This window comes from Aspergillus puulaauensis, chromosome 2, assembly GCF_016861865.1.
Source record: "Aspergillus puulaauensis MK2 DNA, chromosome 2, nearly complete sequence".
NCBI classification, from domain to species: Eukaryota; Fungi; Ascomycota; class Eurotiomycetes; order Eurotiales; family Aspergillaceae; genus Aspergillus; species Aspergillus puulaauensis.
In genome coordinates this window covers 5110339-5136917 of record NC_054858.1, presented here as the reverse complement: position 1 = coordinate 5136917, position 26579 = coordinate 5110339, and the positions used below count along the sequence as shown (strand labels likewise).

Sequence of the window (26579 nt, the reverse complement as noted above, 5' to 3'; positions counted from 1 at the left end):
GCTCTTGCATGATGCAAGGCGACCCAGACACGGAGCCCGGGACCGACTCCGACGGACGGTGACACAGTCCGGCCCGGATGCCGACCCTTCTATAAATACAACGCCACCTGCTGAACCGGCCGTCGTCCGAACCTTGCATTCCATGGGAGTGAAGTAATGCTTGGGAGCTTGATTTCTTGATGACGGTATTCAATAAATATGAGATAGGTTATTGGGCTGCGTGGAGAGGAGTGGCTCTAAATATAGCGGTAGTATTATTCATCTGTACTTCATTTTAACCCTATGAAAAATTGCGTAGAGATATGCTAGCAACGTATGATGCTATTTGTATATCGCAATGATAAGCAGTTTGTCTTAATGACGCTGCTTAATCGGGCCACTCTTTCTTAAATCTGGATTTTGCAACTGAACACAGGGCTAAAGTTAATTCTCGTATATGCCAATAATAATGAAGCATTTTACAAAAATCAACAAACAGAACACCTTCCATTATTTACTTAGGTGGTTTAAGTTCAAGATATGCTTTGGTGATTGGATCTTGAGAGCTCAATTGGGGATTCGCAGCCTGCTTTCCGATCTTTAGAGTAAAACAGGCATCCGAGCGTCGTGCAACGCTGTATTTAGGACAATGAATGACATTAGAAAGATAAGGTGATTATGTCAAACTAAGGCGATTGAAAGACTGTATGATATTTATGTTTCGTTACTAATTTGACTTTTTTAGAGAAATAATCAACTCAAAATAGAGTGGAATAGTAAATGGACTAATGCCATGTTCACAATAGAAGATCGATATGCAAATAAAATAAAACATACATGCGAAAAATGTAAAAAAAAAAAAAACAATGCTATCTTAGTGTATGAAACAAACAAATCCCGCTAGTAATTCATATCCCATTAAGCTGTTCATGACCGTCTCCTGACCAGACCAGATGCGTCTAAACCTGCAACTCGGTCACCTGTACCTGAGCCACGTTCATCTTCAGGTCACTCAGCTCCGCACTGCCGGCATCAAAGCCCGCTGATACGGTAGTGCTATCCTGGCTAACAGGCCCCCGGTAGGCAGGCGAGATCTGATGGCCGGCAGCGAGCTCCTTCTTGTGGTGCGCGGTGACAATGTCACGGACGGTGCTCTGGAAGTGGATGGGCCCCTTCTCCATCTCCGGGTGCAGTTCGCCGTTGACGAAGATGCCCGCGTTGAGGTTCTTCTGCGAGTGCGTGCAGAGGTATTTGTCTTCGGTCATGATGCGCTTGTACATGTCGCTGATGGTCGTGAACTGCTCGTCGTTGGAGTTCTTGTTGCGGTAGACTTCGTAGCGCATGACGCACTTGCCTGGGCTGATTGGGGTGAAGCGCTGCATGAAGAAGAAGTGCGGGCTGGGACTGTTAGTACTGGCTCTATTTTAAAGGGACATAATGACAGATACTCACGAGACGTTGCAAGAGGCGTTGGGCCAGAAGTAGGTGGTTGCAATTCGGAATCCCTTCTCGATCTGGTCCTGTCGCTGGGCACCGTAGTGCAGGATCTGGTTGTCTTTCGTCTTGACGTAGTACGAGTTCAGATCGGCAATGGTGGGGATATCCGGGTGCGCGACTTGACAGTGGTAGCACTCGTTGTAGTTGTCGGCGAGGATCTTCCAGTTAAAGTCGCCCTCCATGTCCCAGGTGTGGTCAAAGGAATACTCCTCGAAGTTGTAGAACTGGTAGCGCGGCTGCGTGTCGACGCCTTCAAAGTCGTCGTCCCAGGAGATCTCGGGCTTCTCGCCAGCGTCCAAGTTGATCCAGATGAAACCGTTGCAGTCAAGGTGGACGTGGATGGGCTTGAGACTGTTGCTCTCGTAGCCACTGATGTTCTCATCCTGGTCCTTCATGATGACATATTCATAGCCAGCGGTGGTGTAGCGAACCATGTCGCCAGCGTTGGGGACGCGGTGCTTGTGCGTCGTGAGGAGCCATTTCCGTGAGAAGATGGCGCGTCGCTCAAGCTCGTACATGTCTTCAGAGGTGTACCAGGAAGCAGGAAGAGCACGGACGGGCCTCTTGTTCTCCTTCTCCTCCTCCTTTGGTGCCGGGGCAGGCTTCGAGGTGCCAAAGTAATTTCTTAGGAATGACATTGCGAATGTGTAGAGTAAACAAAAGACGTTGGTAGTCTATGATAAAGAACAGGAATTAGAATGTAGAAGACTTTTGGATCTGAATGAAAGTCGAATACTCGCTGGCATCTTGCCCTTCTATATAGGTATCCCCGCCAGCCACCCCATGATAGAGCACGGATGAGATCACCAGCACCCGCCTGACCCATCCCACCCCCAGACGGTCGTCAGCCTTCCAAGCCCGGACCGTTTACCTGGCACTTCTTCACACAGATAGCAATCCAATTGGCGATCCGACGGTGGTGATACGTAGGAACCGTCCACGTGATCGGTGATAGTCAGGGACCGGTTGGCTTAGGGTTTCGCGAACCCTCCTTATCGGCCGCCGTGAAGAGTCCAGACCGAGACGGCTTGTGTCGATAGCGGATTCTAGATCTGCATGACACTGCCTGAATGTTTAGATTTACCATAAGCGGAAGTGTTTCCCCTAACTTTCTTCACGCTGGCGGCCAGGCTAACCGTTACACGTGCGGCCAACGAGCCGCAAGGAGTGCTCGATTGCGGCACATGGTCAGCTGTGAACTGCTACTTGGGCGATAGAACCAGACAGCAACGGCCCCGTGGGCGAGCCGGAGGAGTGGTCGGGCCCAGGGCGCCGGCCTGACGACCGATGCATCCCCGGGTGCAGTAAAAGGAAACATCACAGCACCACTCTCTACATTTGCTCTACTGGTGAATATTAGAAATAATGAAAGAATTTGAAGACTATTTCCGTTTATAGAAAACTTGAATCAACCAGTAAATTCAAAACAGAATTCCGCATTCCTATCAAATTGTTGGACGGCTGGCACGGAAACGAACCGACCACGTGAGCGCCTCCGGAGAGATGAAAGTGGTAGTATGTGTATGATTTAACAATGACCACCCCTTGAAATCTCTTCCATGGTCACGGTCCGGGAGCGTCTGTGCCCCGGATTATATATTGTCGTTGAAAGCATGGTCAGTCCAAGGTTGCGCTTCTGGACCTGGAGGGAGGATATCCGGATGACCCACTGGCTATGTCATTGAACTGGGTAAATACTAGACATAATCGGACAATTATGTGATTTAGTAATGTTGATCTCAATCAATAACGCAAGATAATAGTTCATTTCATTCAAGAATCAAAGTTCTATCGACCAGTATTTCCCAAACCACCTTGGTCCCGTGAGCGTAGAGGCGGAGTATAGGATAGATAAGCCTGAATCGGCAAAACAAATTCCGAACACTCAGCTGTCAGGACACGAAAGCTCTATCTATGGGAACCTTATTCCCCGAAGGGCCATCAAGGCGTAGTGGCCAATCATGTCGGTTCAATATCTTCACGAAAAGGACTGAGTAACGAAGTGTAATATAATCCCATGGGTAAGAGAGTTCAGTTGTAAGATGTGTATCCAATAATTCCAAATAAGTGATATGGAGGGACTAACGCAAACGAAAAACAAAAAGGGTCAATGAGATATGCAATACTAGTGACCGAAGCATGGGAAATAATTACACACCGAAAGTACTCAAGGCCTAAAATCACTTATATTAAGTGCCCCAACGGAACAGCCCATAGAACGAAATATATGGCTGAAGGAAGAGTGGGCGCACTCATACCCTTGGGAAAGAAGGCGATAGTTAGGCCTGCATAGCAACCAAGCTGGACATTTGATAGACTGGAACCACGCCACCAGCTCACTCAGAACAATTCCGGAATATGGAGCCTGTATAGACAGAATTTGGCGTTTCTCAAGAAAGATCAACAGTGTGCCCAATGTCATGGCCCGACAGGCAGCTGTGCAGCGAGACTCATCGGTCAAAATAGCATGACGCTCGAGCTCGATGAGGGCCTTTGCCTTCTCAATGGCCGTCTCTCTGCGTTTGTTAAGGGCGTCTAGTATAATGTCAGAAACCTTTGGAGCCAACAATTAACCGAATCTCACCTATGATATTAACGGGGATTGGAAGCCCGAAGGAACAGATAGATCCCCGAGTATTCTGTACTAGCATTTCACAGGACGTTTCGAATGCATTGGGTGGATCAAAAGTCCAGGAAATCCAGACGCGAAGTACGAGGTCTCGTATATAAGCGTCATCCACTGTGGGCGGTGCTGGTGGCATAATGTCGCCCGCAACCCACTTTATCGCATAGTAACCAGCCACAGGAATGCACTCGTAGTAGTCCGCTAGAACACCGAGCTTCGCAATCAGTTCCACTGATGCCTGAGCAGGAAGCTCATGGGGCTTGCAGTGGATCATCTTCATGAGAACCAGCAAGGCTTCGATATCCCACCCTTCCGTATGGATTGTGACAGCCCCATCTATTTTGAACTCAAAGCTTTCCTTCCAACTTCCGGTAAGGGCTCTTTCAAATACAGGTGAGGCCATCATCAATTGTTTCCCCGATACTTTAATGCATACTTCGGGGTTTGTCTTCTGTTCGGTGGTGAACTGGCTTGCATCCGCGGGAGCCTGAGGTGCGGCGGTGGTTTCAGGCAAGGGAGCAAAAGGGGCGTTTGGATTGTTGACAACGAGAGTGACATCTCCAGAGGGATCGATTGTGTAGGTGGTCATCGTTACGGTGTTGAAGGAGGAGATGTGTTTTCTGATCGGAGAGTATGGTGAGTTGGCCTGTGATGAATCAAAGTCCGTTCGACGTTGGTCAATATGGATGTCTTGGGCAGAGAATGGAAACAGAAGAAGGATTCGGAGCGAGGCGAGTGGTAAGGTATCAGAAAGGAGTATGTTGGGGAGGACAGGGAGAGACGAAGAGGCCAGAGATTGGAAATACGAGGTCGTGTAGATAGATTTGATATCCTTCAGCGAGTGAGTCTCAAGTAAAGATAAAGTGAGTAAAGTGTTGCTAACAGTGGAAGGAGAGTCCTACTGGGCTATTATATGCAAATTGAATAGCAGTATACATGATACCAGATAGATAGTATGTTCTATTGATAAATATCAGAAAATCTGATATCAAGGCATAGCCCAACAACTCTGTCGAGACACCAACAATCTATAAAGGACATGCAGCTACGCCCACCATCCAAACTTCAACCAAGGCCGAGCACAAGCGTTCAAACAATACCGTCTAAGATTCACAATCCGGCAAATATCTTACCAGAGCGAATCCAGAAATAAACCACCACTCGGGATGAAGATAGTTGTCGAATGTAGGTGGTTGTATTCCTCTGAAATGAGAGCTGACCTTCTTGAAATGACGGTTGAAGCGACGGTGAGGTTTTTTTGACAAGCCGTAATGTATAGTGTGCTCTACATCCAACCCCTCCGGACACCAGAAATTGGCCACGTCTTCCACCAATTTGCTATGACGGAGCCCAGCGAATGGTTCCTGGGGCTTCGGAGATAGGACGCCATGGGTATCCATCTGCATCATCAGCGCACCCAGCATTGCTGAGTCGCACTGCATCGAGCATTTGAATGGAGGTGTAAGAAATGCCTCCTTTGCAGCATGTAGGGCGTCGATTATTATCTTGATTCCTTTCACTCTTACGCGGTTCAGGTCGTCGATGATTGCCCTAGGTATGGGCAGACCCAGCGAAGTAATAGTCCCGCCAGCTTCCCGAACTGCAGTCGTGGTGGCCTCGTCAAATAGGTAAGGTACCCGAAAGAAATAGGCAACCCAAATCCAGAGGACCAAAGTCCGGGTGTAGCGCTTCGGCTGGGTGTTGCAGTGATTGTCGAGGATAACCCGCTTGATATAGTACGCCACCAGGTCCCGGCATTCGTAATAGTCGGCCACGACCGCGAGCTTAGCCATGAGCTCCAGGCTCATAGTCTCTGGGAGATCAGTTACCTTGCAGTGAATGATGCGGAGGAAGACAAGGAGTGCTTCGGTATCAAAGTCGTACGTGTCGATATCAACAGACCCATGTTCCTTTAACTGGGTGGCCTCTTTCCACTCGTTCTTGCCCAGCATGCTTTGAAATACCGAGGACGCGAGCATCAGATGCTTGGCTGAGACTTGGAAACGAACTGGGGCTGGCTCGGGGGTGGTTGATTCTTGGCCTGATGCCCTTTTCTCGTTATCCTCCGGTGCATCCTCCCCGGGTTGTTCTTGTTCATGTTCATCTTCTGTTTCGTTTTCGAATAGGTTTGTCTCTGACGATATCTGTGCTGTTGCCTCGGATGGTTCGGCTATCCTCCGAGCTAGAGCCATCGCATGAGCCAGGCCTGGGTTCTTGGTTGCCTTCGTGGATGCTGCGGATGTCCAATCGACCCCCTTGCCGCTGCGAGGGCCATGATGGATAGACGCGGACGTCAGGTCCCAAACGGCAAACGGGGCGTCGGGGTTATGCAGTATGATTGTTACTTCGCCCTCAGGGTCAAGTATAAGCTCCGAGGTCTGGTCTGTGATGTCCGACATGGCGGGATAGAGGACAGGAAAGGATATGGTAAGGATATGGATATTGTAATAGTCAATGTAGTCTTCCGGGTAATGATATAGTGGCTAACCAGACAGGTGGTACGTAGGTAATGATAGAACAAATGGTAGTAGGCAGAAGAGAGAAAAAAATGACAGAATTTATATATTTGTGGCTGCACCTAGAAGGTAGACGGATTTGGGATATCGGTGACAACCATCGCGGATAGAGTCGGACCACTTCACGAGACAGTCGCTATTCACACCCAGTACGAGCGAACTCCTTCATTGAAAAGCTTGGTAAGAGATACAAACCTGATACTTAACTGCTACCCTTCCTGCTATTGGCTTCCCTGGTAGTACAGGACTTGTGAACTACATGACATGAGTAACTATAAGAAGACTACAGCTAGCTACTCACAGGTGCCTGTCCCTGATTTCCAAGAACCTGCTAGATGTGGAGAGACCGCCATATCCTCGTTTCAGCCTGTGAAGAGAAATTCATAGACAACACTGATCCTTTTTACAGATGCCAATATTTTGGTAAAGTTATGTATTGGGTGTATCTACAACTCCTAATTGCAAACGCAAATGAAGCCTCAACGGCGGTAACATTCAAGTAAAAAAGAATACCACTATCATAGAGAAGGCCCGATGCAAGTTTAACAGCCTTTCAGGAGTACACACGGTCTAAGTGACATACCTGGACAGCTGGAGACCATGGATTCTCTTGTAAAGAAACCGGAAAGATCCGCCAAAGTCAGAATGGATGCAGTTATTTTCTCCAAAGCTATTGCCCTGGTCACGGCAATCGCATGGCGCTTCCAAAATTGGAGGGTCAAGCCCGTAGATATGGCGGAATGAACTGTATTTCACCCTAGAGAATGGACTTGCAGCCGCGGGAGACAACAGTCCCAGATTATCCAAGTGGCGAGATACATAGCCGAGCATCATGGACGTGCATTGTAGGTCATATTCCGCATCCAAGTCCGAGTCATTCTCTTTCGTGAGCTGAAGGATGTCGTTTTTGCGGGATCGGTAGGCGTCTAGTATTCGCTGTATCGCGCAGGTCCTCTTGTCGTCTATATCACCTAATAGACGGTCAGAGTGCGGAACAATCCAATTGAAATGGTCTTACAGAGATTATGGCCGGGATTGGGTAGCCACAAGAATGTATCTCGTCTTCGCCCTCGTTCATGAGGATAAAAGTGCAAGTCTCGAATAATTCTGCGTCTCGGAAGAAGTACGAAATCCAAAGCCAAGAAACAATATCGCCCGAGCATCTACTCCCATGGTGCGGTACCATGTCCTCCAAGGGGTCCATCCATATATCGGCGAAGAACCTGACTTCTGGGACACCGTAATAATCCGCAATTATAGCAACGTTCCCGAGTTTCCCCAAGTTCAAGGCTCGAGGCACCCTCAACAGGTCACCGTGGATAATATACAGGACCACCAGAAAAGCATCCATATCCCAGCTTTCGACGGTGATCTCAATAGTGCCATTCTGCTTGAATTCCCTGCCTTCCTTCTAGTTTCCGTTGAGCAGTTTGTCGAAATAGGACGATCCGCGCATTAGGTGTTTAGCGGATACCTGGATTCGGATATCCTTGCGTTGTTTGGTCTCGATGACGGACGTGGCTGGGGATTGTTCAACGGTGTCTGGTTCAAGGCCGTCATCGAGGACAGCGGGGTCTTTGGCGTTTTCGATGCCTGGGACGATGAGGATGACTTCCCCTCGGGGGTCAATGGCATGGTCAACGGACATATCGGCGGCTCAGATAGATACCAACAATTGATTCCCAGAGATTGCGGCGAGGATGAAGAGGTGAGGATGGCAGCAGGCTGGGAAATAGAAGATGTGAGTGAATGAACACAACAGCCTGCTGTGAAAACTCTTCAGCTCACAAGAAGCTCATTGCTTCGCTTCCCCACCTGTGCTCTTCTATTGAATCAGTCTGGCGAATTCTATCTATTCAAGCAGTAGGGCCGCGGCTCAGTGAATAGTATTTATGCATTCGAGAGCAGGTCGAGTATATGAGATATGATCATTATACAGGGTATCACCATGAGCTTGTTATTGACGGCGAGTTTTCTAAAATCTAACTATCGACAATAGAACGTCTCGGTTCTGACATAACATAAGTTTTATCCTTTAAATCCTCAGCTCATGCTAGAAGCTCCAGAATGAGGACGCAGCATTTGAAAAGAGTCCTTCGATAAAGGAAATCTATCCATACCCATAGCAGGTGACCCGAGATGTTTCCTTGCAGCCTGGAGACCCGATTACACCTTGGGTATGTAGTCGGATAATGAAAGCAGCTCGACTTTGTGGTATATACCATCGAACATTGCGGAGTAGCTTGACGAAGTACTGCACTTATGCGGCTTGAACCTTTTGCTATAAGGGCCACGACGCTCTCCCCAATATCCACAGCCAAGTTCACTGAGAGCACTGAATGAATCATTATTTACACCGGTGAACGGGGGGTCTGGCCGGGATGGCAGCATTCCAAACGCACGCATGCCCTTGGACATCTGGCCGTAAGTCATAGCGGCGCATTCAACAGTACAGCGCGATCCGTCCTCGTCATTTGTGCCGTTAATAATATCCAGAAGGGAGTCTCGGCGTGAGTACAAAAGGTCGAGGCCTGACTGGATTGCTTCTGTCCTGCGCCTATTAATCTCGTCTGGGAAAAGCTTTAGAGACAAACGTCATTCAGTTCACGGATAAACTTACCAATAATTAGTGCTGGTATTGGGAGGCCAAGGGACGATATAGGCGACTTGAGTTGCTCTATGGCAATGGAACAAGCTGTGGCAAAGCTGTCTGGACGCCGCGAAAAGTAAAGAGACCCAAACTCATAGGACAGAATCTCGCGGGGGTTGCTGGAGTTTGCTGGGCCGATAGTCTGTCAACACCCAAATCCACAGATCGCAACAGAGCTTGACTTTCTTGACAACGTAGTAGTCTGTGACGACAGTAACCTTTGCTAAGTCCTCTAAGCCTAGCAATCTGGACACTTTAGTGGTTTGTGCGTGTATGATATACAGGACTAGGATAAGGGCCTCAACGCCCCAGTTGGGCACCACAAGTTCAGCAGAACCCTTCTCTTTGAATTCTGCAGCTTCCGTCCAGTCACCATTGAGCATCCTGTTGAAAACGGGGGAGCCTAAGGTGAGATGCTTCGCGGAAACTCGGATGTGCATTTCTTTTTTGGTCGGTAGTTGTGTCAGCGGCACTGGGTTCAGCGGTCATAGTAGCAGATGGCTCGTGCTTGTATCATTGGCGTCACTCGAGCCGTTTGCAGGGGTGACTTTCGCCTTGTCGTCGGTCCAAACAGCAAATCGAGGATTAGGGTTTCGGGCTATGAGGATAACTTCCCCTTGGGGATCAATGGCATGGCAAACCGTCATGTTCGCAGCGGAAAGGATGCCAACAATAGAAAGGCGAGGTTGTTGGGAGATAAAGAAGTGAGGATGACAGATATTTGGGAGGCGTAAGAAGACAACCACCATTTGTGAAAACTCTTTATCTCATAATAACACTTTGCTTCACCTGGCGGGGCCTCCCATGAAGTTTATGAAGCTGTCACTGGCTGGATGGTGTATCTCTGCAGTCAACACCAGGTCGCGCCAAATAAAATCAAACCTTCACCCTCCACCTCCACCTCCAATCCAACAGCGCCCACCGCGACAAAGCCACGCACACCAAACCAAGCAGCAAAACAGCCGAATACATGCCAATAAGGATCTGAGGCGTCGTAGCCGACAGCAACTCTCCACCAACAGGCACCGAAATCAGCACGCCAAACGAGGCAACCGCATAGACCGTGCTATAGAAACGGCCATATTCATCAGTCCGGCATAGTTGGCCAGCACATACAGGCGTCAGCGAGATCCAGCCACCGGAGCCGAAGCCGAAGACCGCGACGACGGCGTATAAGGTTGCTTCGCTCGCGGAACCGACGGGGAGCCAGACGGTGGCCATGACGATGAAGGTGAGGGTGACGAGGGAGAGGAGGATGTTGAAGCGGCCAACCAGGTCTGCGGCGATGCCGGGAAGAACACGGCCGAGAAGGCTCATGCTGTTAAGCAGCGTGACGGAGTAGAACTGGACGTCTTTAGAAAGACCAGCGAAGCGGACATATGTTGGGAGTAGGGCAGCGCAGCCAAAGATGATGAATTCAAAGACGAAAACGGCGAGGGCGAGGAAGCTGAGACGTGGAGATTTGAAGGCCGCGATATCAATTGTGGCTCTTCGCAGCGGGCTTGGAGGGAAGCGGCCTTTGACGAGTGCGATTCCGGCAGAGTAGCAGGCGAGTGCGATGAAAGAGATAATACGGATTGACCACTTCCAGCCGTACATTGGGAAGAGGTGACGGAGCAGGATAGGAAGTATTGCACCACCTGCTGATGAACCAGCCATGCAGAGACCAGAGGCGAGTGCACGGCGTCTGTAGAACCAATGGCTGAGTACTGATATCGAAACAGTCGTGACGACTGCTGCTGCAGAACCGCTGAAGATGCCCAGACAGAGCATGAAGTGCCAGTACTCCGTGCATTCAGCCAGGAGGATGTACGAGGCAAAGCTCGAAAGAGAACCAGCAACTAACAGCATTCTGGGCCCGTAACGGTCGAATAAAGGCCCAACCTGCACACCAAAGAAGAGGGTCAAGAAGAGCAACATCGCTGTGATCCAGCCGATTTGGCTGACGCTGTAGTGGGCGAGCTGGTGCTGACTGAGATAGCCCTGTACTGTCCCAACTACAACAGTGAGACTACATAAATATTATACAGAGTAGCAGACTTACTGGCAGCCTGGAATCCAAACGATGGAAACATCATCAGGGCTGAGCCGAAGAGGCACATCCACGCCTCGCGGCCTCCTTCAGGGTAAGCATGGCTGACACCTTCGGAAGGTTCTCTCGCCGATGCCTCATCGAGTTCAATGTCGTCGTGGACAAGGGAAGTCTGTTGGGGCGTGCTTGCCATTGTTGCCATTGTTGCGATGCTGATGAACGAAGAAAGAATTCCCCCGCCTCTCCAAGACTCCAAGACTCCAAGGCTGGCTGACTCAACATCCATGCAAAGGCCTATGACTGGCGCAGACTAGAAGATCCTTCTGAAGGATTGTTACAGGTTGTACTAAACCTAATCTGAATAGTAAGTGGTACAAAGGCATTCGGGTTACAAAAGACTAAGAAAGTAGATGAGCGTACTTTGGATATAAGATAGTGACCCAACCCGACGCCCTTGGACGTTCTACCAAAATTACCACAAACAGCTGAAATTTGCAACAAACATGGATGCCCCTAAAGACTTCGTTCACCTCCAACTGGAGCTGAGAATTGAGGTTGCGCAATATCTATCAGGTAAAAGCCTCATAGCATTCGCCAAAACATCAAAAGCCGCCTACGGAATCGCCTGTCCGCTACTCGAAAAGGACCAGGAAACAGAAGAAGAGAGATCTAGTGCGGATTTGACATTCATATGGGACTATTACGAACCTCCCACACGACCCCGAGGCTTATCGTTCCGCAAATGGCGTTCTTCTATGCCTGATGGAAGAATAATGGAAGCTGCCATAACCAAGCTCAGGATCTTAATAAGGGCCTGCGAGGCGGGTGATATTCAAAAGGTCCATGCTCTGCTAGGCCAGGGCGTTTCACCTAACCTGCCCAGCCAGTTGACAGCCCCTCCATGCCAGGTGAGCGTGCCACCGGGGTTTCAAGTACGCTCTCATTACTATACCCCTCTCCAGGCCGCCACGCACTTCAACGGGACGGACGTTGTCAGGGCTCTTCTTGCTGCTGGGGCTGAAATAACTACTGTGTTTGAGAGTCTTGCCTTTCTATTCTGCATGGGACGCCCAGACCAAGATACCCTGGATCTTCTAATTAATCACGGTTTCAATATCCACGCGACAACACCGGACGGGTACACAGAAGACAACCTACTACACTGGGCATGTAGGAATGGCTGCCCGGCAGTCGCAATTGCGAATCTGATCAACAACGGAATAAGCATACATACGCCTGACCGTTTTTCGGATACTCCCATAGTCATTGCCATTGAGTGACCAGGAGACCGTGCCTATCGTCGGTATTACCAAGTTATTCGAGAACTCCTGAGCCGCGCATCACACGAGGAGTTTCGAGACTCGCATGGTAACTACCCTCTTCATCTTGCAGTTAGGAATGCAGATGCGGAACTTGTACGCATCATGTTGCAAGAGTATGGAGCGGGCCCGAACGTCCAAGGTGCCAAGGGGCCGACACCTCTGAGGTTGGCACTGGAGAGCAAAGATCTGAATTCGGATATAATAAGATTCCTTCTCGGGGCGGGTGCCTCTCTGGATATTCTCCTTCGGAAATGGTGGGATTTTGAGAACTTCTGGCCATCTTGGGGACAATTCCCAATCAGTATGGAAACGCTTCACATATTCCTACACGCAGCGGCCAGCCAATCTATTTTATCACATCTTCCACGTCCTTTCATTTGTCTCGCAGCCATCGTGGGAGACGCCGAGATACTGAGGTCAACCTTGTCTCTGTGCAAGAAGGATGGCCACGCGAACCAGCAGGAGAATAAGGGTACCGTACTCTCGGCCCTTTCATATGCCCTGGACTTTAAAAATGATACCTGCGTCAAAGTGCTAATGCCTTTTGTGCTGTCATACGATGAAGCAGCCGCACACATTCCAAATATCCTCCATTACTATCTGGAGCATGGCACCGACAAGAGAGTCCGGGCCTGGCTGGGTCGCAGTGAATGTGTATTTTTTTGATGTCCTTAGATGGAAAGAATTTCTATGTGCTGCCATGCGCCATCAATCTCCAGACATTCTATCAATGCTCCTATCCCGCAGCAAGACACCGCCGAATATCTCATTAAGACTACTTCTGCTGAGAGACTATGTATATCGGATCATTCAAGTATCTAACTATCCTCTTTGAATTCCCTCCATTCAGCGAACTCTTCCCTGCCCAAGAGTCCATATAAGTCCATGCAGCCGGACACAGTCGCCCAGATGTTCTCCACTTCCTCCACGATTTGAGCAGCAGGCCCGACGATACAAACAGCCCTACATACTTCCCAAAAGGCCCATTAATCCAAATGGCTTGCAGAACCGGCAACATGGACCACGTGCGCTGAATTCTGGAGTCTGAAGTGGTTGTAGACGTTTAAGAAGGCTTACGGCCAGGCTCGCGCAATACCCTCTTAGATGCTGTTACTGGCGGCCATACAGAGATCGTGGAGTTGCTTCTAACACATAATATCGACGTAAATGAGATGAGTAGCTTTACTGGCAAAACCGCTCTACACTTCGCAGCGTCTGGTGGACATGAAGATATAACGCGTCTCCTTCTAGAAGCAGGCGCGGATGTGCACAAGGCCGACAACGAAATAAAAACCCCGCTCTGCCAGGCCGTTAAGGAGGTAAATAATTTAACTTCGAGGCAAATAATTGACCGCTGCAGAAGCGGAGAGGCAGAGATAACAGCTGAGTGGTTTCGACGGCTCTTCGAGCCCCGAATCCAGGCTATCTGGACACTGGTGGAATACGGTGGTGAGTTGAGCGAGGAATGGTTTGTGCCGCGCACGCTGTTTGCTGGGGACGATACTCGCGCGCGGCTGCAGTACCTTGAGAGAGGCGCTGCAGGTCTGGATATATCGTACGCTGTTCCTGCGCACTGTGGAACAGATACAGATGGAATGGTCGATGCCGGAAAAGAGGGAATTGCGGGCAGTTCTGACTATCTTGATGCTTGCTGGGTGTGATATCTTTAAGGCCGATAGTCGGGGGAGGACTCCGCTGCACATTGTGAACGCTGCAGGAGACGATGAAATGGTGAAGCTCTTGTATGCTGCGAGGTGATTCACCCTGTTTAGTCTGTGACCTGTATGTGTTGTGGTCTATGCTATTCTCTATAAATTGTATTGTTATTATATTAATGTTATCCTTGTAGAAGCCACTTAGGGCTGATATTCCGCCTCACTCTTCCGAACTGCCTCCTCCCACGACTCCTGGATGGCCTTCCAATACTCAACTGGACTCTTGCGCATATGCTCAACATGCCCACTCCCTTCAAAGAGGCGACAATCAGATTTCCACCCCTCCCCCCTGGCCTCCGCCACATGGCGCTCGATATCCGTCCACAGGATAATCCGGTCCCCCTTCCCATACAGATACAGCCTCCTTGCCTCCTTTGTAGACAGCTCAGCGTTCCCAATCGCCTTGACACTCTCAACCCCCGCACTCTTCCGTCCCAGGATCCTCTCAATAACATTCATCACACACAGGAAAACCCCCCACAGTCCCTGCGTCAGCGCAAACGGCCACGGGAACCACGACGCCGTCCCCAGCGCCATGGCCAGCGACAAGCGGCGCATATTCGCGAGCGTCAGATCCGTGCTTCCGGGCGTGGAATCCAGCGTGACCAGCCGATGCGGGAATGGCCGGCCATATGTATTCCTATACGCATGCAACGTCGCAGCATACGCAATACCGCCAGTATTAGACATAACATGAACAAGCACCGAGCCGGTATGTTCAGCCGGGTTCTTCGAAGGAAACACCGCGTCCAGAATGGGCTTCATGGCCTCGGCGCGCTGCGGCATACTCCGCCATAGCGCCTTGTAGATTGGAGACAGGACAGCAATCTGTTTCGATTGCGGGTAGAGGGCGCGGAACCCGTCGGCGTACTTTGTGACGTTCCTGGGCTGTGCGTCGCCCCAGGCGAAGATTATGAGCACTTCTGGCTGGTTTGGGCGCGTTGTTTCTGCTTGTAGGCCTTCGCGGACGAAGATCTGGTCTGAGATGGCGGTGAAGCCGGGGAAGTATGGTGTTGTTGCCATTCCTCTCTCTGTCGTTGTTTTTTGTGAATATTTGTTGTCAGGTTGGACTTCTGGGGTCTTTAAATTGAGATATCTTTGTCTCTTTGTCATGGCGGCCAGCAGATCCTTTCAGGTCCCAACGGATCCGCGGTCGGTGTCAGCGTCGAGATGGGAAATAAGCCCGTATCGCTGACCCACCTGGCCAGAGATCCAACTGAATTAGCAGATATTATTGGCCAGTCTCTCAGGGCCAGGGACTGTCAGATCAGAAATATTTTGCATGTGAACGTGAGGCTATACAAATCATGAATGTGGCCGAGGTCGAGCCCTAACTGCCCCAACAGTTATTTCTATACAGAAACATCAACAATGATAAGCTATACTCCAGTAAAATACAATAAAAAAACAGGTCATCAGCAGCAGCTCTCATTATCATCATCATCGCAGCAATTGAAACAGCTGAAACAATCGCAACCATCGCACCCACAATCATCACAGCAATTGCAGAAATCACAACCATCGTCGCAGCAATTACAACAATCGTCGTCGTCCCCTCCCTGTGATGGCATTGCAGGGGAAACATAGGGCTCCGGCTCTGGCTCTGGACTGTGATACCCCCTGCTAGGCTCCGACTCCTCACTCGAGACCTCCTCAAGCTGCTGCTGCTGCTCCTCCTCCTCCTCCTGGCGCCATCTCTCCCACGCAAGACCAGCACCAACACCCAGCGCCGCCCCGGCCGCAGCACCAGCCGCAACACCAGCCAGATCCTTCCTATGGTCTTCCCTCTCCCCTTGCTGCTGCTGCTGCTGAGCCATCATCATCTCCTGCTGCTGTTGCTGCTGCTGCCAGATATAATTCTGGTACTCCTGTCTCTGCATATCATTCATATACCTCATCTCCTCCATCTCAAGCCCCATCTGGCGCTCGCGCATATCCTCGCGCCTCTCCATCGCAGACCGATCGCGCTCGTACTGCTTCTGCATCGCGGCATTATGTTTCGCTGCGTTTTTGGCTGCGTCTTGTCGCGCCTTCTCGGTCTGCTTGGCCATGTTCTTCTGCTGCGCTGCAGACTGTTTGGCGATTTCCTTGCGTGTCTTTTCGTTTTGCTGCGCGAGGTGCTTTTGTTGCGCCGCGGATTGCGCGTTTAGTTGCTTCTGCATGGATCGCGCTATTTGGGCGGAGCTGTTTGCCTGTTGCTGCTGCTGCTGCTGTCGCTGTGGTTGAGGTTTGGGTTGAGGCTTTGGCTGAGGCTGCATGGCTCTGGTCTGGGGTGGTGGTGCTCGCTGCGGGGCTGGGGGCGCGCGTTGTTGTTGTTGTTGCGGCGGAGTATGGTTATGATGGTGGTGGTGATGCTGAACCTGGGTATTCAGACTTTGCACCCGATTATGCTGAACCTGGTTCAGTTGGGTTTGGCTGACTTGCGTGTGGTACATTGGCTGTGCCGATCCCGGATAGGGCTGCACGCCGCGAGGCTGCACCGGGAGGGAGACGGGTCGAGGGGCTGGATGAGGCTGCGGGTGATGGAGGGGGACGTGGGCATTATGCTGCACGGCCTGGTATTGCATTGGTGGTGGTGCTCGGGGTTGGACTGCGCGGGTGTGTGCTGCTGCTGGTGGTTGTGGTTGGGAGTGCGAGCGGACATGGGCGTTGGCGTTGACTGGTTTGCGCTGAGGTGGGGGAGGCATTTTGACGTTGTGCTGCAAATGTATGGTGTAAGTCGTAGCTCGTAGTTCGTAGCTGTATAAGAAGTAGACCGGAAGAAATTGGTCAAGCGATGGCAAACAGCCCGGGCAGGTCCAAATACAAGTCTTATAAGTAAATCTCTGCCACGCCTACAAAATGCTAAATCTATACCAGAAGTCCAAAACACAGCCCGGCTTAGCTATTCCCAACCCGCATATGTCCTGTCCTTGCAGATAGCAAGAAAAATTAAGTGCGATCCTGCAAACCGTTCGCGTGGCCCAGCGCTGCCCTAATCGGGAAATCCACGAGGCTGTCATGCAGGGCCGAAAGGCTGGCCCTTGGCGACTTTCCCACAAACATTCCCTAGCTTCATCACTTCGTCCGCACCACTCTTTTGCCAGGATCGTGCATAATCACTAGTCCAATTGAGTTTTGCTCTGCAAAGCCTTGTTTATATTTAGGTAGTCTAGACGGGCCTAGGGGTAATGCCGCAGCCAGAGACTAAGGACGCAACCCAAAGGCTGAAGAGATGCACCGAACCCTGAACGGCGTCCAAAGCAAATAGAACCCGACAAGTTCCCGGCGTTGGGAAGTGGCGAATTTTGGCACCTGCTCCGTTGCTTTGCAGGGTCTTGACTCTCATCGAGCACGGCTCTCAATGGCCCCCATCCTTTAACGACAAGCCAAGGGAGGCTTGCATAAGACTTGTCAAGTATGAAAATCCGTCAATAGCTTGCCGGCACTTTTCTCAAATATCTTCTGCCGCAATGGGACACAGCCTCTCTGCTAACTGGACGTGGTAGAATTTCCTGTGGCCCACGGTGCTTTTCTAAAAGAATTAGAACCCTGATTATATTTATAGGAAGGAAAAAAGCGCTGCTGTCTCCAAGAACTGCTATCTTAGCATACTGCGCCTCAATTGCAAAACATTAGTTTACTTCTTGCTAAAATCGCCACAATCCATGATAGCCAGGCAAGTAGCGGAAGAATCAACCATTGCGACCGTATCTTGACGATGATTTTATTCGCCATTGTACGCCCCCTGACCATTTGCGCCTTGAGCGGGGTACTAGTGTAGCTAGAGTCACTGATTGACTTGGAGACAGCTTCATCTTGGCTATGTTGGAAACTGCACTCGTGAAGTTGCTCTCCATTTTTCTTACTCGATCTGGGAGGGTTTTAAGCAATATATATACGTAGAATTCCGAACAAGCACAGTAACAGGGTACAACAGCATAACCTTGATTGAACATAAAGAAATATATTTTCTATAAATAAAGTGGAGATCTAGCATCACATAATATATACATTCATACCCAGAAGCCACCGTAAGCCAGAAGCTAAGTCCCATGCTCATACGCACTCCTAGCCCTCAGCTTCGGCCCCTTATAAAAGAACAACCACGGAATCGGCGCCATAACCACCGCAATAAACCCTAACAGACTCGTCGCCCAGCCCACACCCAGGGCATCATACATCTGGGGCACAAAGAGCGGAAAGGCAGTTGAGAGTGCATACCGAGTTAACGAGGAAGCCCCGCTGGCGGACGCACCGTATTTCGAGCCGTACACGTCGAGCATGTAGAAGTTACACGGGATGTAAATCAGCATACTCCCCAGAAAAGTGGCGCCTTGGGCCAGGATAGGCACGATCCAGTGGATGGATGGTGTTGAAGTCCAAGCGAAGACGAATAGGCCGGTTGGGAGGACGAGGGAGCCGAACATTGAAGTGTAGAGTCTTAGTTCTGGGGAGAAAGGGGCGGAACCTTCGGTGTTGTTGTTCCTGATACGCAGAGATGGGTTTCGCTGGACGAGGCGGTCGACGATGAAGAGGACGCAGGGGGCGAAGATACAGCCGACGACCATGCCGAGGAAGGAGAGGCCCTGGGCGCCTGGGGAGAAGTTGTAGACGGAAGCGAAAACGCGGGGGCTGGCGACGACGAAGGTGTAAAGGAGGGCGAACTGGAAGCCGCAGTAGAGGCAGATGAAGCCGACGAGGGGCTCGGTGAAGAGCATATGGAGCGGGCGGACGATGGTTGATGTGATGAATTCTTTGAAGAGCTGCATGGCTGTGCGTGTTTGGACGGGGAGGACGCCTTCGCCGCCGAGTTTCTCTGCTCGCCTGCGCAGGAGGATGGGCTTGTATGATTCCCGGATGAAGAGCGCTGGAGGGTGTACGACGGCGGCCATGATGAGCGGTGTCCACGCAGTCCAGCGCCAGCCCCGAGCTTCGACGACGAAAGATCCGATCAGAGGACCCATTGAACTGCCGATTGTGGGAACGGCGTAGTATACTCCCAGGGGGATGACTCTTTGTGACGGGTGTGTATAGTCGGTGATTGTGGCCGCCGCGACGGAAACCCCAGGGGCAGCAAACACCCCAGCGAGGAAGCGACATATAATCAGAGAGGCAATACCGTGGGATGAGCCCACGCCTATCGTGAAGAGATCCACCAGCGGCAGGGTAAGCAGGTAGACGAATTTGCGACCGAATGTTTCAGACAGCGGCGACGAGATCATAGGCCCAAAAGCCAGCCCCAGCGAGTACGCGGAGAGAGGTAGCAGCGAGACGGTCGTCGAGACATTGAACTGCTTCTGGACCTGCTCATGGCCCGACGAGTAGATCGAGGCATTGACGGTCGTTGCGAAGCCAATCAGGCCGATGACAGTGGTGGTCAGGGTCTTCCTGAGGGTAGACCAGTTGCGAGGATTGCCCGGGTCATCGTCGCTGTCCCATTCCTGCAGCCGTGCTCGAGCCTGGTCGTAGCCATCTGGAGTCTCGAGTTCCATCATCGTGAGAATTGTTGCACCGACATGCAGTACATATGCGGGACAGCTGCAATAAAAGCGTTGACTCGGCGATCGGGTGCAGGGGAGGACTCATCACTCAACCGAGATTCCGACACAGAGTCAGGACTGAGTAACATCGTTGGTAAACTCCACCGACTGGCCAGCTGAACAAGCACGATCGTCAAGCCTTCGCACGTCCTGGTCGGACTCGGAATGCCGGTCTATCGGTCCAGCCCGACTTGCTTTCGTGTTGCAAAGAAATCTGTGGACCGGAATCTTCCGAATAGAAGAGACTGCGGGGAATCAAGCCTGGTCTTGCGTGGGGAGCGGAAAAATATCCGTTCAGACTAATGTGACCACAGTGTATGATAGGCTTGAAACTCACCGGGTTGAAAGTGGCTCCGTGGATTAAGATGGAGAAACGGCTGAAATCGGTGCAAATGTAAACACGTTCGTCTGGTTCATTCAAGTCAGGAATTCAAGTCTGGTCATCGGTTCAACCTGAGGCAGAACAATCAGCCGATACGGTCAACCGGTTCCACCACACGGATGTACTACGAACTCATATCGAGAACCGGGTTGCAACCATGATAATGTTATTTAAATGAGCTAACTGTCTATTCGATTCTACCTAATAGCGCAAGAAAAGTCACACGTCAATCACTTTCGGTGCGATCAAACACCCCGCACAATAATGGTACGTCCGCCTCACGCCCTTTGATCGTAAACACAAATGGGCAATTGAAACATAGAGAGTCCATGCGTGGTAGATCGGAATGGAGTGTTGGAGGCGATGGAGGTTGGGGGTCACGAACGCTCCACGGATCGAAGACAACGGAAACGCCCTGCAGCATTTGGTCTACCGCGGTGTCCCCATCCAGGGTGACGTGCGAATATTTCTGGGGAAGAGACAATCCTAAAAGTGGGAGGATATCTTTCAGGTTATACCTCGCCTTGGTGTGGAATTTCGGGATAACGAATGTGCTGACGAAGGTCTTGGTAAAGCCCTCAGTGCTGGAGGCTTGGACAGAGGAAAACCTGAGGAGATGTTCCACTGAATGGCGCGTCCGAGGCAGGTATGCAATCAACGAGTAGTTTGGGTGGGCCTGCGCTCCGAAGGGAAGGCGGACTGCTGTGTATGCCGCATGATGCTTCACAAGCAACTGTTGGTTGGTGCAGTGCATCATGTCAATCTGAGCAGTTGTACCATCCAAGAGATTGAACGTAGTTTTCGCGATCTTGCTGGGTGAGAACAAATGGTGGAATGGCAGTGAAATCATCAGGGCACTGGCCAGAACGATGTGCGAGCTGGCGGAAGTCGCGTCGTGGCTCGCGGTGAGGCTCTCAGGAGAAAGCTTCATGTCAATTGATCTGTTGGGATCCTCTGTCATGAAATATTGATCAATCTCGTAGATGAGGTTTTCCAAAGTCGACTCCCGAAGGACCATCATAGGACCATATCTGCTCACGGAACTGGCAAAGCTGGGGGAGAAGGTGGGCCTTTTGCCGGTGAATACACCCTTCTTCCAGGTAATCGTGGACGACGATGGAATCGATTGCAGAATCGAGTCGATACTGGCCGGCACTTCCCCATCCGCAAAGCCCCCAAGTATGCAGACGGCTGTCGCGATGGATACTGGGGACACAGCAGTGCCTCCTGACGGGGGGTTGTGGGACCACAGGAATTGCAGCAATTGCCATGAAAGCTGGTTGACTTGGGCAATTGTATCAGCCTCGTGAAATGCGGTACTCATGATGATCAGACGGTTGGTAAGTAAAAATGGTTATGCTGGATTTGATATTGGTTTGATAAAGAGTGATTCAAGCGATGTAGTCTTGGGGATGGTCCCCAAGACGAAGACTTCTACTATTTAAATGAAGAAAGTTGCTCCTGCCATCGAAATGGACAGAGGGAGCGCCTGCCGGTTGGCGAATACTATACAAGGGCAGGACCAAGTTCGATAAATCTAGAAGGTCAGCAGTGTAAACACCACAGCCAAAGCACTCACTCTAATCCGTCTCCACGCCATCTGCTTTCTTTCCTGATTTCCACCACCGCATCACCGCCTGGTAATAGAAGTATGTCTCGACCGTCCCCCAGAGCCCAAGCATCGTGAATAGCACTATTCTCATATTCTTACTTATCCCGAGATTCTCTAGCGTGACCCGTGGGAGCTCTGGGTTTCCTGTCTGGTCGGTCTTTTGGGTTGTGTTCGGTGTGGACTGTTTGTCGAGATAGACGGACGTTGAGAATGCGGGGTTCTGCTCGTGGAAACACGTCCGGGCGAGAGAAGGCACGCGATGAGAGGGGCGGAGGGAGCGAGGTATTCTTGCCAGGGAAGCCATGTTGGGATAAATTCAACAATGTGCGGGTGCCAGGATATATCTATCAAGGACAAAATAAATATACGAACAGAGAGCAAACCTGAGTCACATTCGAGTCCCCGCTGACTGGAGATTTGCTAAGTAATCAAGGTAACTAAGGTAACTATATCACGAGAACATTAACAGCCTAAGAATACTACTGGAGGAATACAAACCTGGTCAATTCAAGAGGATTAGCGGCTGCAATTCGAGCGCAGCATGCGGCCGTTTTCGGTGCCCTGTACAGGTAGTATTCACATCAGCTGTCCGAATATCGAAATACCAAGAGATGAAGCCACAAGTTATATATATCTAGGTTGTTATGAATGTAGCTCTATATTAGTATCACTGATAAATGGTTTGCTGTTTCTATTACAACTTGCAGCTGAGTGATCGTCCTACACGAGGCCGCGTGGTGGAACCAACCAGTCAGCGGCTCTTTGTCGTTGCCCTGTTCGCGTATCCGAAACACCACCTGGATACAGGATCACCATTATTTGGCCCCATGGTGGACCATGGTTGATGGCTGTGAATCGTAGCGTTTCATTCATCAGGTGACGTTGCTGTGAAGATCATCGAGTCCTCTCACTCCTGACAGCTGTGTTGTCTGCTGCCATCATGGACAACCTCGCTGGCTAGGCTGGTTGACGCCTACGGGGCAAAATGTTCAAACCACGCACCCAAAAGCCCCTCTTCCCCTTTACTGTGCGGCGGCGGCTCTCGATTCTGGCTCTGGTCATTTTTCTGGTCATCCTGTTCCACTCGCTGCCGTCGAAGAACGATCGCATTGTCGCGGGGAAATGGCTGCCCGATTATGACATCGAGGATGTCCCCCGCTACCTCCATCGCTCTCCTTTTCGAGTTTCTCCCGACTACGATTACGAGCGCAGGGTGTTCGAGGCGCTGCAGAGGATCGAGGAGGCCTTTCTGGAAAACCACAGCGGCGATCGCTCAGCAGAAGACCATATCTGGCAGATCCGGCTTGGAAAGAGCCCGGAAGAAGAGCGCAGTAAAGATTCGATCAGATTCAGCGACAGGAATAATGAATGGGAATACACCGTGAGTCTCCTTAACACAGATTGTCGACAGTACTAACAGGACCAGCTCGTCGCAGATGCTCAGGCCGACCACTTCCTCACCACCGTGCTCTCCTCCGTCCCTGACCTCAAGAAGCTCTACGATTCCTACCCCCACCACGTTATCCGATCAGACTTGCTTCGCTATCTCCTGCTCTGGTACTACGGCGGCTATTACGCAGATACAGACGTCTACCCTGCGAAATCCATAAAGGAATGCCCGTCGCTGCAACCCATATTCACCGGCCTCGACTCCGGAAACGGAAATATCTCGCTCGCGGTCGGGATTGAAATTGACGAACCGCACGCCTCGCCGCAGCTAATGCGCGACTGGCATTGGATCAGAACATACGGCCTGATCCAGTATACCTTCTATGCGCCGCAGCGGTTCAGCCCGCTCCTTCGCGAAGTTATTGTCCGAGTCCTGTCGCATACGCGACAGCACAACCAGCACAGTTTCCCACTCATTGGACCCCGGTATAACGAGAAGACGATTCTCGAAGTCACCGGGCCTGGGGTATTCACGGACGCGATCATCGACACCCTCTCCGATGCGCTGCCCAAGACGCACCCGTTGATCTCGCAATCAGTGCGGGCAGATGAGAAAATTGGCGACCTCGTCTCACGGTCGTCGGGCGAGCTCTCGAGGCGTGTAACGTGGGCTCCGTTCCACAAGATTAGTGAGCCGGTCTGCGTGGATGCCCAGGAGGCTGCGATCGGAAAGTCGATGGGGGGAGTCTGCGTTCTCCCGATAAATGCGTGGGGGAATGGCCAGCGGCATAGCGGCGCAGAGGGCTTTCGCAGTCAGCATGCTTGTATCAACCATCGGTTTGGAGGGACGTGGAAGAAGGACTGGTGGCATCGCCATATCGGATAGACTGTATATTAGCTGTACATAGAAACGAAAGCATATCGTCTGTGAATTTCAAAGCAACAACAATGACCATGACAACATAAATCATGACGTTCATCTCCATCGCCGTCAGTCCATGTGGGAACCCCATGCTCGGCAGAGACCACGGGCCGCGGCGACAGTCGGCTGTCCAGTGCGGAGAATGGAGATCCTGCACCACACAATCCCCCTTGCAGAGCAGCCATTCAGCCATGAGCCATTCACGGGAATGGGCACTCACTCCGCAAGATTAGCCAAGCCAGACAATTTTACTGCTCAAATGGGAAGCCTGATGCCGACCCGGGGGTTCCATTCCCCCGTCCTGCAGATCCTGGCCGCGCTTGCCTCGCACCCCTCAGCTTCCAGCGCAACTCGCATGTGCTTCTTAGGCAGGCCGGGCTAGATAAAAGCTGGGGCTGTTCACTGTCGCCGGTGTGCCCCTTTCCCCACAGTGATTGTCAGCATACTGCAGTGTCGCACCATGGCTGAATACACATCCGAAGCAGACGTCGAGCTCGCCTACACCACTCTCCAGGCAACCTTTGCCTCCGGCAAAACCAAAGAAGTTGCCTGGCGAAAATGGCAGCTCAAGCAGATCTGGTGGCTGCTTGAGGACAACGAGGCCCTGATCCAGGAGACCCTGAAGAAGGACATGAACCGGCACCCGTTCGAGACGACCTTTACGGAAATCGGGAACGTGAAAACCGACCTGCTCGAGCACCTGAAGAGCATCGACAAGTGGACTGCTGACCAGACGCCTAATGCGGGGGCTCTGGGGTTTCTGCTGAGACCGACTGTGCGGCCTGAGCCGTTGGGCGTGGCGCTGATTATTGGGCCTTGGAATTTCCCGTTCTCGCTTCTACTTCAGCCGTTGATTGCGGCACTTACGGCGGGTTGTGCGGTCTTGCTTAAGCCTTCTGAGGTCACGGCGAATACGCAGCAGTTGTTTGTGGACCTGATTCCGAAGTATCTTGATACTAGCGCTGTGCGGGTTGTTACCGGGGGAGCTGCCGAGACTGGCGCGTTGCTGCAGCGCAAGTATGATCATATCTTCTTTACTGGGTCGGTGCCTGTCGCGCGTCATATTGCTGCTGCGGCGGCGAAGCACCTCACCCCGACTGTGCTGGAGTTGGGAGGCCAGTGTCCGGCCATCGTGACCAGCACGGCGGATGTTGAGGCTGCAGCGAGAGATATCGCCTGGGTCAAGTACCTCAATGCTGGACAGATCTGTCTCTCTGTTAACCATGTCTTTGCTCACCCGTCTGTTGAGAAGCAGCTGATTGAGCGGATGACGTTCTGGCTCAACAAGTACAACAAGGGCTCCGACATGACGCATATCGTGAACGACAAGAACTATGCACGCCTTACAGGGCTTGCCGACAAGACCGAAGGCACCGTTCAACACAGCGGGGAGTCTGATGCCAAAACGAGGAATCTGCCTCCTCAGATTGTCAGCAACGTCAAGCTGACGGACTCTCTTCTCTCGGAGGAGCTGTTTGGCAGTATCTGCCCTGTTGTTACGGGTTCAACCCAAGACGCCATCGACTCGATCAACAGGTAGACTCCCATTTCACCCTGTACACTATCAATACTGACTGGCTAGCCTCCCTCGTCCTCTCGCGCTCTACGTTTTCGGCAGCAATCAGAACGAAATCGATCATGGTAAGCTGCCATCCCTCTTCGTCTAACCATGCTAACCCCCCAGTGATCAACTCGACACTCTCTGGCGGTGTCTGCGTCAACGGCGTCCTCGTGCACATGATGGTCCCCAACGCCCCCTTCGGTGGTGTCGGCGACTCCGGCCACGGCGCATACCACGGCGACTACGGCTTCAAGTCCTTCACGCACTACCGTACCATCGCCCGCCCACGCCCGCTATTCTTCAAGGCAACAAACTTCCTGCGCCCGCCGTACTCATTGGATAAGATCAAGAAGCTCGGCGTACGTAACAGCGCCGGAATCCAGCGCAACTGGAGTCTGGAAAAGGAGCGGGCTGCAACTAAACGAGGTCTGGTCATCGCAAAGTCCTTCCGTCTCATCAAGTTTCTGGCGTACTTTGTTGTTTTGCTTGGATTGGCTGATGTTGGCTTAGATCGGCATCTAGGGATCTTCAAGGGCGTGCGGGATCTTTTTGTTCAGGCGAAGTCGTTCTTTTAGTTGCTAGATATGAAGTGCTATAATACGGCTATATGGTTATACGCTGCTCTTTGGTGCCGTGCGGTTCTTATGTAAATGTTGAGGCCGGAGAAGTTTGATCGAAGATATCCACGAGTCTTTAATACTGATTATGTGCGGTATTTGTTATTACATTCCTCCCTATTAAAGAAATTGATATAGTATCCTGACCGAGCAGTAGTTGGTCAACCTGTGTCCTCTGCTCCTTCCTAAATTGTAATTCTTCAACCAGGGAAGGAACTGCCCGTCGCTCCTTCCAGT

General features: G+C 51.2%; 14 protein-coding genes across 14 annotated transcripts; 4 read left to right on the top strand and 10 right to left on the bottom strand.

The window, feature by feature from the left end:
• Nucleotides 1–938: 938 nt before the first annotated feature.
• On the bottom strand, nucleotides 939–2114 carry APUU_22078S (uncharacterized protein; the record flags this gene model as incomplete). Its single annotated transcript, XM_041700901.1, has 2 exons — nucleotides 939–1377; nucleotides 1432–2114. 2 exons carry the CDS (start codon nucleotides 2112–2114, stop codon nucleotides 939–941), a joined length of 1122 nt encoding a protein of 373 aa, XP_041553840.1.
• Nucleotides 2115–3660: 1546 nt separating this feature from the next.
• On the bottom strand, nucleotides 3661–6501 carry APUU_22077S (uncharacterized protein; the record flags this gene model as incomplete). Its single annotated transcript, XM_041700900.1, has 4 exons — nucleotides 3661–3761; nucleotides 3817–4011; nucleotides 4061–4934; nucleotides 5236–6501. 4 exons carry the CDS (start codon nucleotides 6499–6501, stop codon nucleotides 3661–3663), a joined length of 2436 nt encoding a protein of 811 aa, XP_041553839.1.
• Nucleotides 6502–7188: 687 nt separating this feature from the next.
• APUU_22076S (uncharacterized protein) lies at nucleotides 7189–8266 on the bottom strand (the record flags this gene model as incomplete). Its single annotated transcript, XM_041700899.1, has 3 exons — nucleotides 7189–7589; nucleotides 7666–8029; nucleotides 8093–8266. 3 exons carry the CDS (start codon nucleotides 8264–8266, stop codon nucleotides 7189–7191), a joined length of 939 nt encoding a protein of 312 aa, XP_041553838.1.
• Nucleotides 8267–8784: 518 nt separating this feature from the next.
• On the bottom strand, nucleotides 8785–9708 carry APUU_22075S (uncharacterized protein; the record flags this gene model as incomplete). The annotated part of the gene is made up of 3 exons (XM_041700898.1): nucleotides 8785–9188; nucleotides 9239–9397; nucleotides 9441–9708. The coding sequence occupies 3 exons, from the start codon at nucleotides 9706–9708 to the stop codon at nucleotides 8785–8787; spliced, it is 831 nt and encodes a 276-aa protein (XP_041553837.1).
• A 436-nt stretch (nucleotides 9709–10144) lies between these two features.
• Nucleotides 10145–11502, bottom strand: APUU_22074S (MCT family MFS transporter; the record flags this gene model as incomplete). The annotated part of the gene is made up of 2 exons (XM_041700897.1): nucleotides 10145–11265; nucleotides 11313–11502. The coding sequence occupies 2 exons, from the start codon at nucleotides 11500–11502 to the stop codon at nucleotides 10145–10147; spliced, it is 1311 nt and encodes a 436-aa protein (XP_041553836.1).
• A 301-nt stretch (nucleotides 11503–11803) lies between these two features.
• Nucleotides 11804–12580, top strand: APUU_22073A (ankyrin repeat domain-containing protein; the record flags this gene model as incomplete). Its single annotated transcript, XM_041700895.1, has 1 exon — nucleotides 11804–12580. One exon carries the CDS (start codon nucleotides 11804–11806, stop codon nucleotides 12578–12580), a length of 777 nt encoding a protein of 258 aa, XP_041553835.1.
• A 144-nt stretch (nucleotides 12581–12724) lies between these two features.
• APUU_22072A (ankyrin repeat domain-containing protein) lies at nucleotides 12725–14283 on the top strand (the record flags this gene model as incomplete). The annotated part of the gene is made up of 2 exons (XM_041700894.1): nucleotides 12725–13094; nucleotides 13727–14283. The coding sequence occupies 2 exons, from the start codon at nucleotides 12725–12727 to the stop codon at nucleotides 14281–14283; spliced, it is 927 nt and encodes a 308-aa protein (XP_041553834.1).
• A 195-nt stretch (nucleotides 14284–14478) lies between these two features.
• APUU_22071S (TMEM53 family protein) lies at nucleotides 14479–15450 on the bottom strand (the record flags this gene model as incomplete). Its single annotated transcript, XM_041700893.1, has 1 exon — nucleotides 14479–15450. The coding sequence occupies one exon, from the start codon at nucleotides 15448–15450 to the stop codon at nucleotides 14479–14481; it is 972 nt and encodes a 323-aa protein (XP_041553833.1).
• A 108-nt stretch (nucleotides 15451–15558) lies between these two features.
• APUU_22070S (uncharacterized protein) lies at nucleotides 15559–17024 on the bottom strand (the record flags this gene model as incomplete). The annotated part of the gene is made up of 2 exons (XM_041700892.1): nucleotides 15559–15596; nucleotides 15875–17024. The coding sequence occupies 2 exons, from the start codon at nucleotides 17022–17024 to the stop codon at nucleotides 15559–15561; spliced, it is 1188 nt and encodes a 395-aa protein (XP_041553832.1).
• Nucleotides 17025–18362: 1338 nt separating this feature from the next.
• Nucleotides 18363–19814, bottom strand: APUU_22069S (MFS transporter; the record flags this gene model as incomplete). Its single annotated transcript, XM_041700891.1, has 1 exon — nucleotides 18363–19814. One exon carries the CDS (start codon nucleotides 19812–19814, stop codon nucleotides 18363–18365), a length of 1452 nt encoding a protein of 483 aa, XP_041553831.1.
• Nucleotides 19815–20467: 653 nt separating this feature from the next.
• APUU_22068S (uncharacterized protein) lies at nucleotides 20468–21565 on the bottom strand (the record flags this gene model as incomplete). The annotated part of the gene is made up of 1 exon (XM_041700890.1): nucleotides 20468–21565. The coding sequence occupies one exon, from the start codon at nucleotides 21563–21565 to the stop codon at nucleotides 20468–20470; it is 1098 nt and encodes a 365-aa protein (XP_041553830.1).
• Nucleotides 21566–21821: 256 nt separating this feature from the next.
• Nucleotides 21822–22157, bottom strand: APUU_22067S (uncharacterized protein; the record flags this gene model as incomplete). Its single annotated transcript, XM_041700889.1, is given in 2 exon segments — nucleotides 21822–21934; nucleotides 21953–22157. 2 exon segments carry the CDS (start codon nucleotides 22155–22157, stop codon nucleotides 21822–21824), a joined length of 318 nt encoding a protein of 105 aa, XP_041553829.1.
• A 681-nt stretch (nucleotides 22158–22838) lies between these two features.
• On the top strand, nucleotides 22839–24128 carry APUU_22066A (uncharacterized protein; the record flags this gene model as incomplete). The annotated part of the gene is made up of 2 exons (XM_041700888.1): nucleotides 22839–23234; nucleotides 23280–24128. 2 exons carry the CDS (start codon nucleotides 22839–22841, stop codon nucleotides 24126–24128), a joined length of 1245 nt encoding a protein of 414 aa, XP_041553828.1.
• A 496-nt stretch (nucleotides 24129–24624) lies between these two features.
• Nucleotides 24625–26300, top strand: APUU_22065A (aldehyde dehydrogenase family protein; the record flags this gene model as incomplete). The annotated part of the gene is made up of 3 exons (XM_041700887.1): nucleotides 24625–25700; nucleotides 25747–25805; nucleotides 25849–26300. The coding sequence occupies 3 exons, from the start codon at nucleotides 24625–24627 to the stop codon at nucleotides 26298–26300; spliced, it is 1587 nt and encodes a 528-aa protein (XP_041553827.1).
• Between the last annotated feature and the right edge of the window lie 279 nt (nucleotides 26301–26579).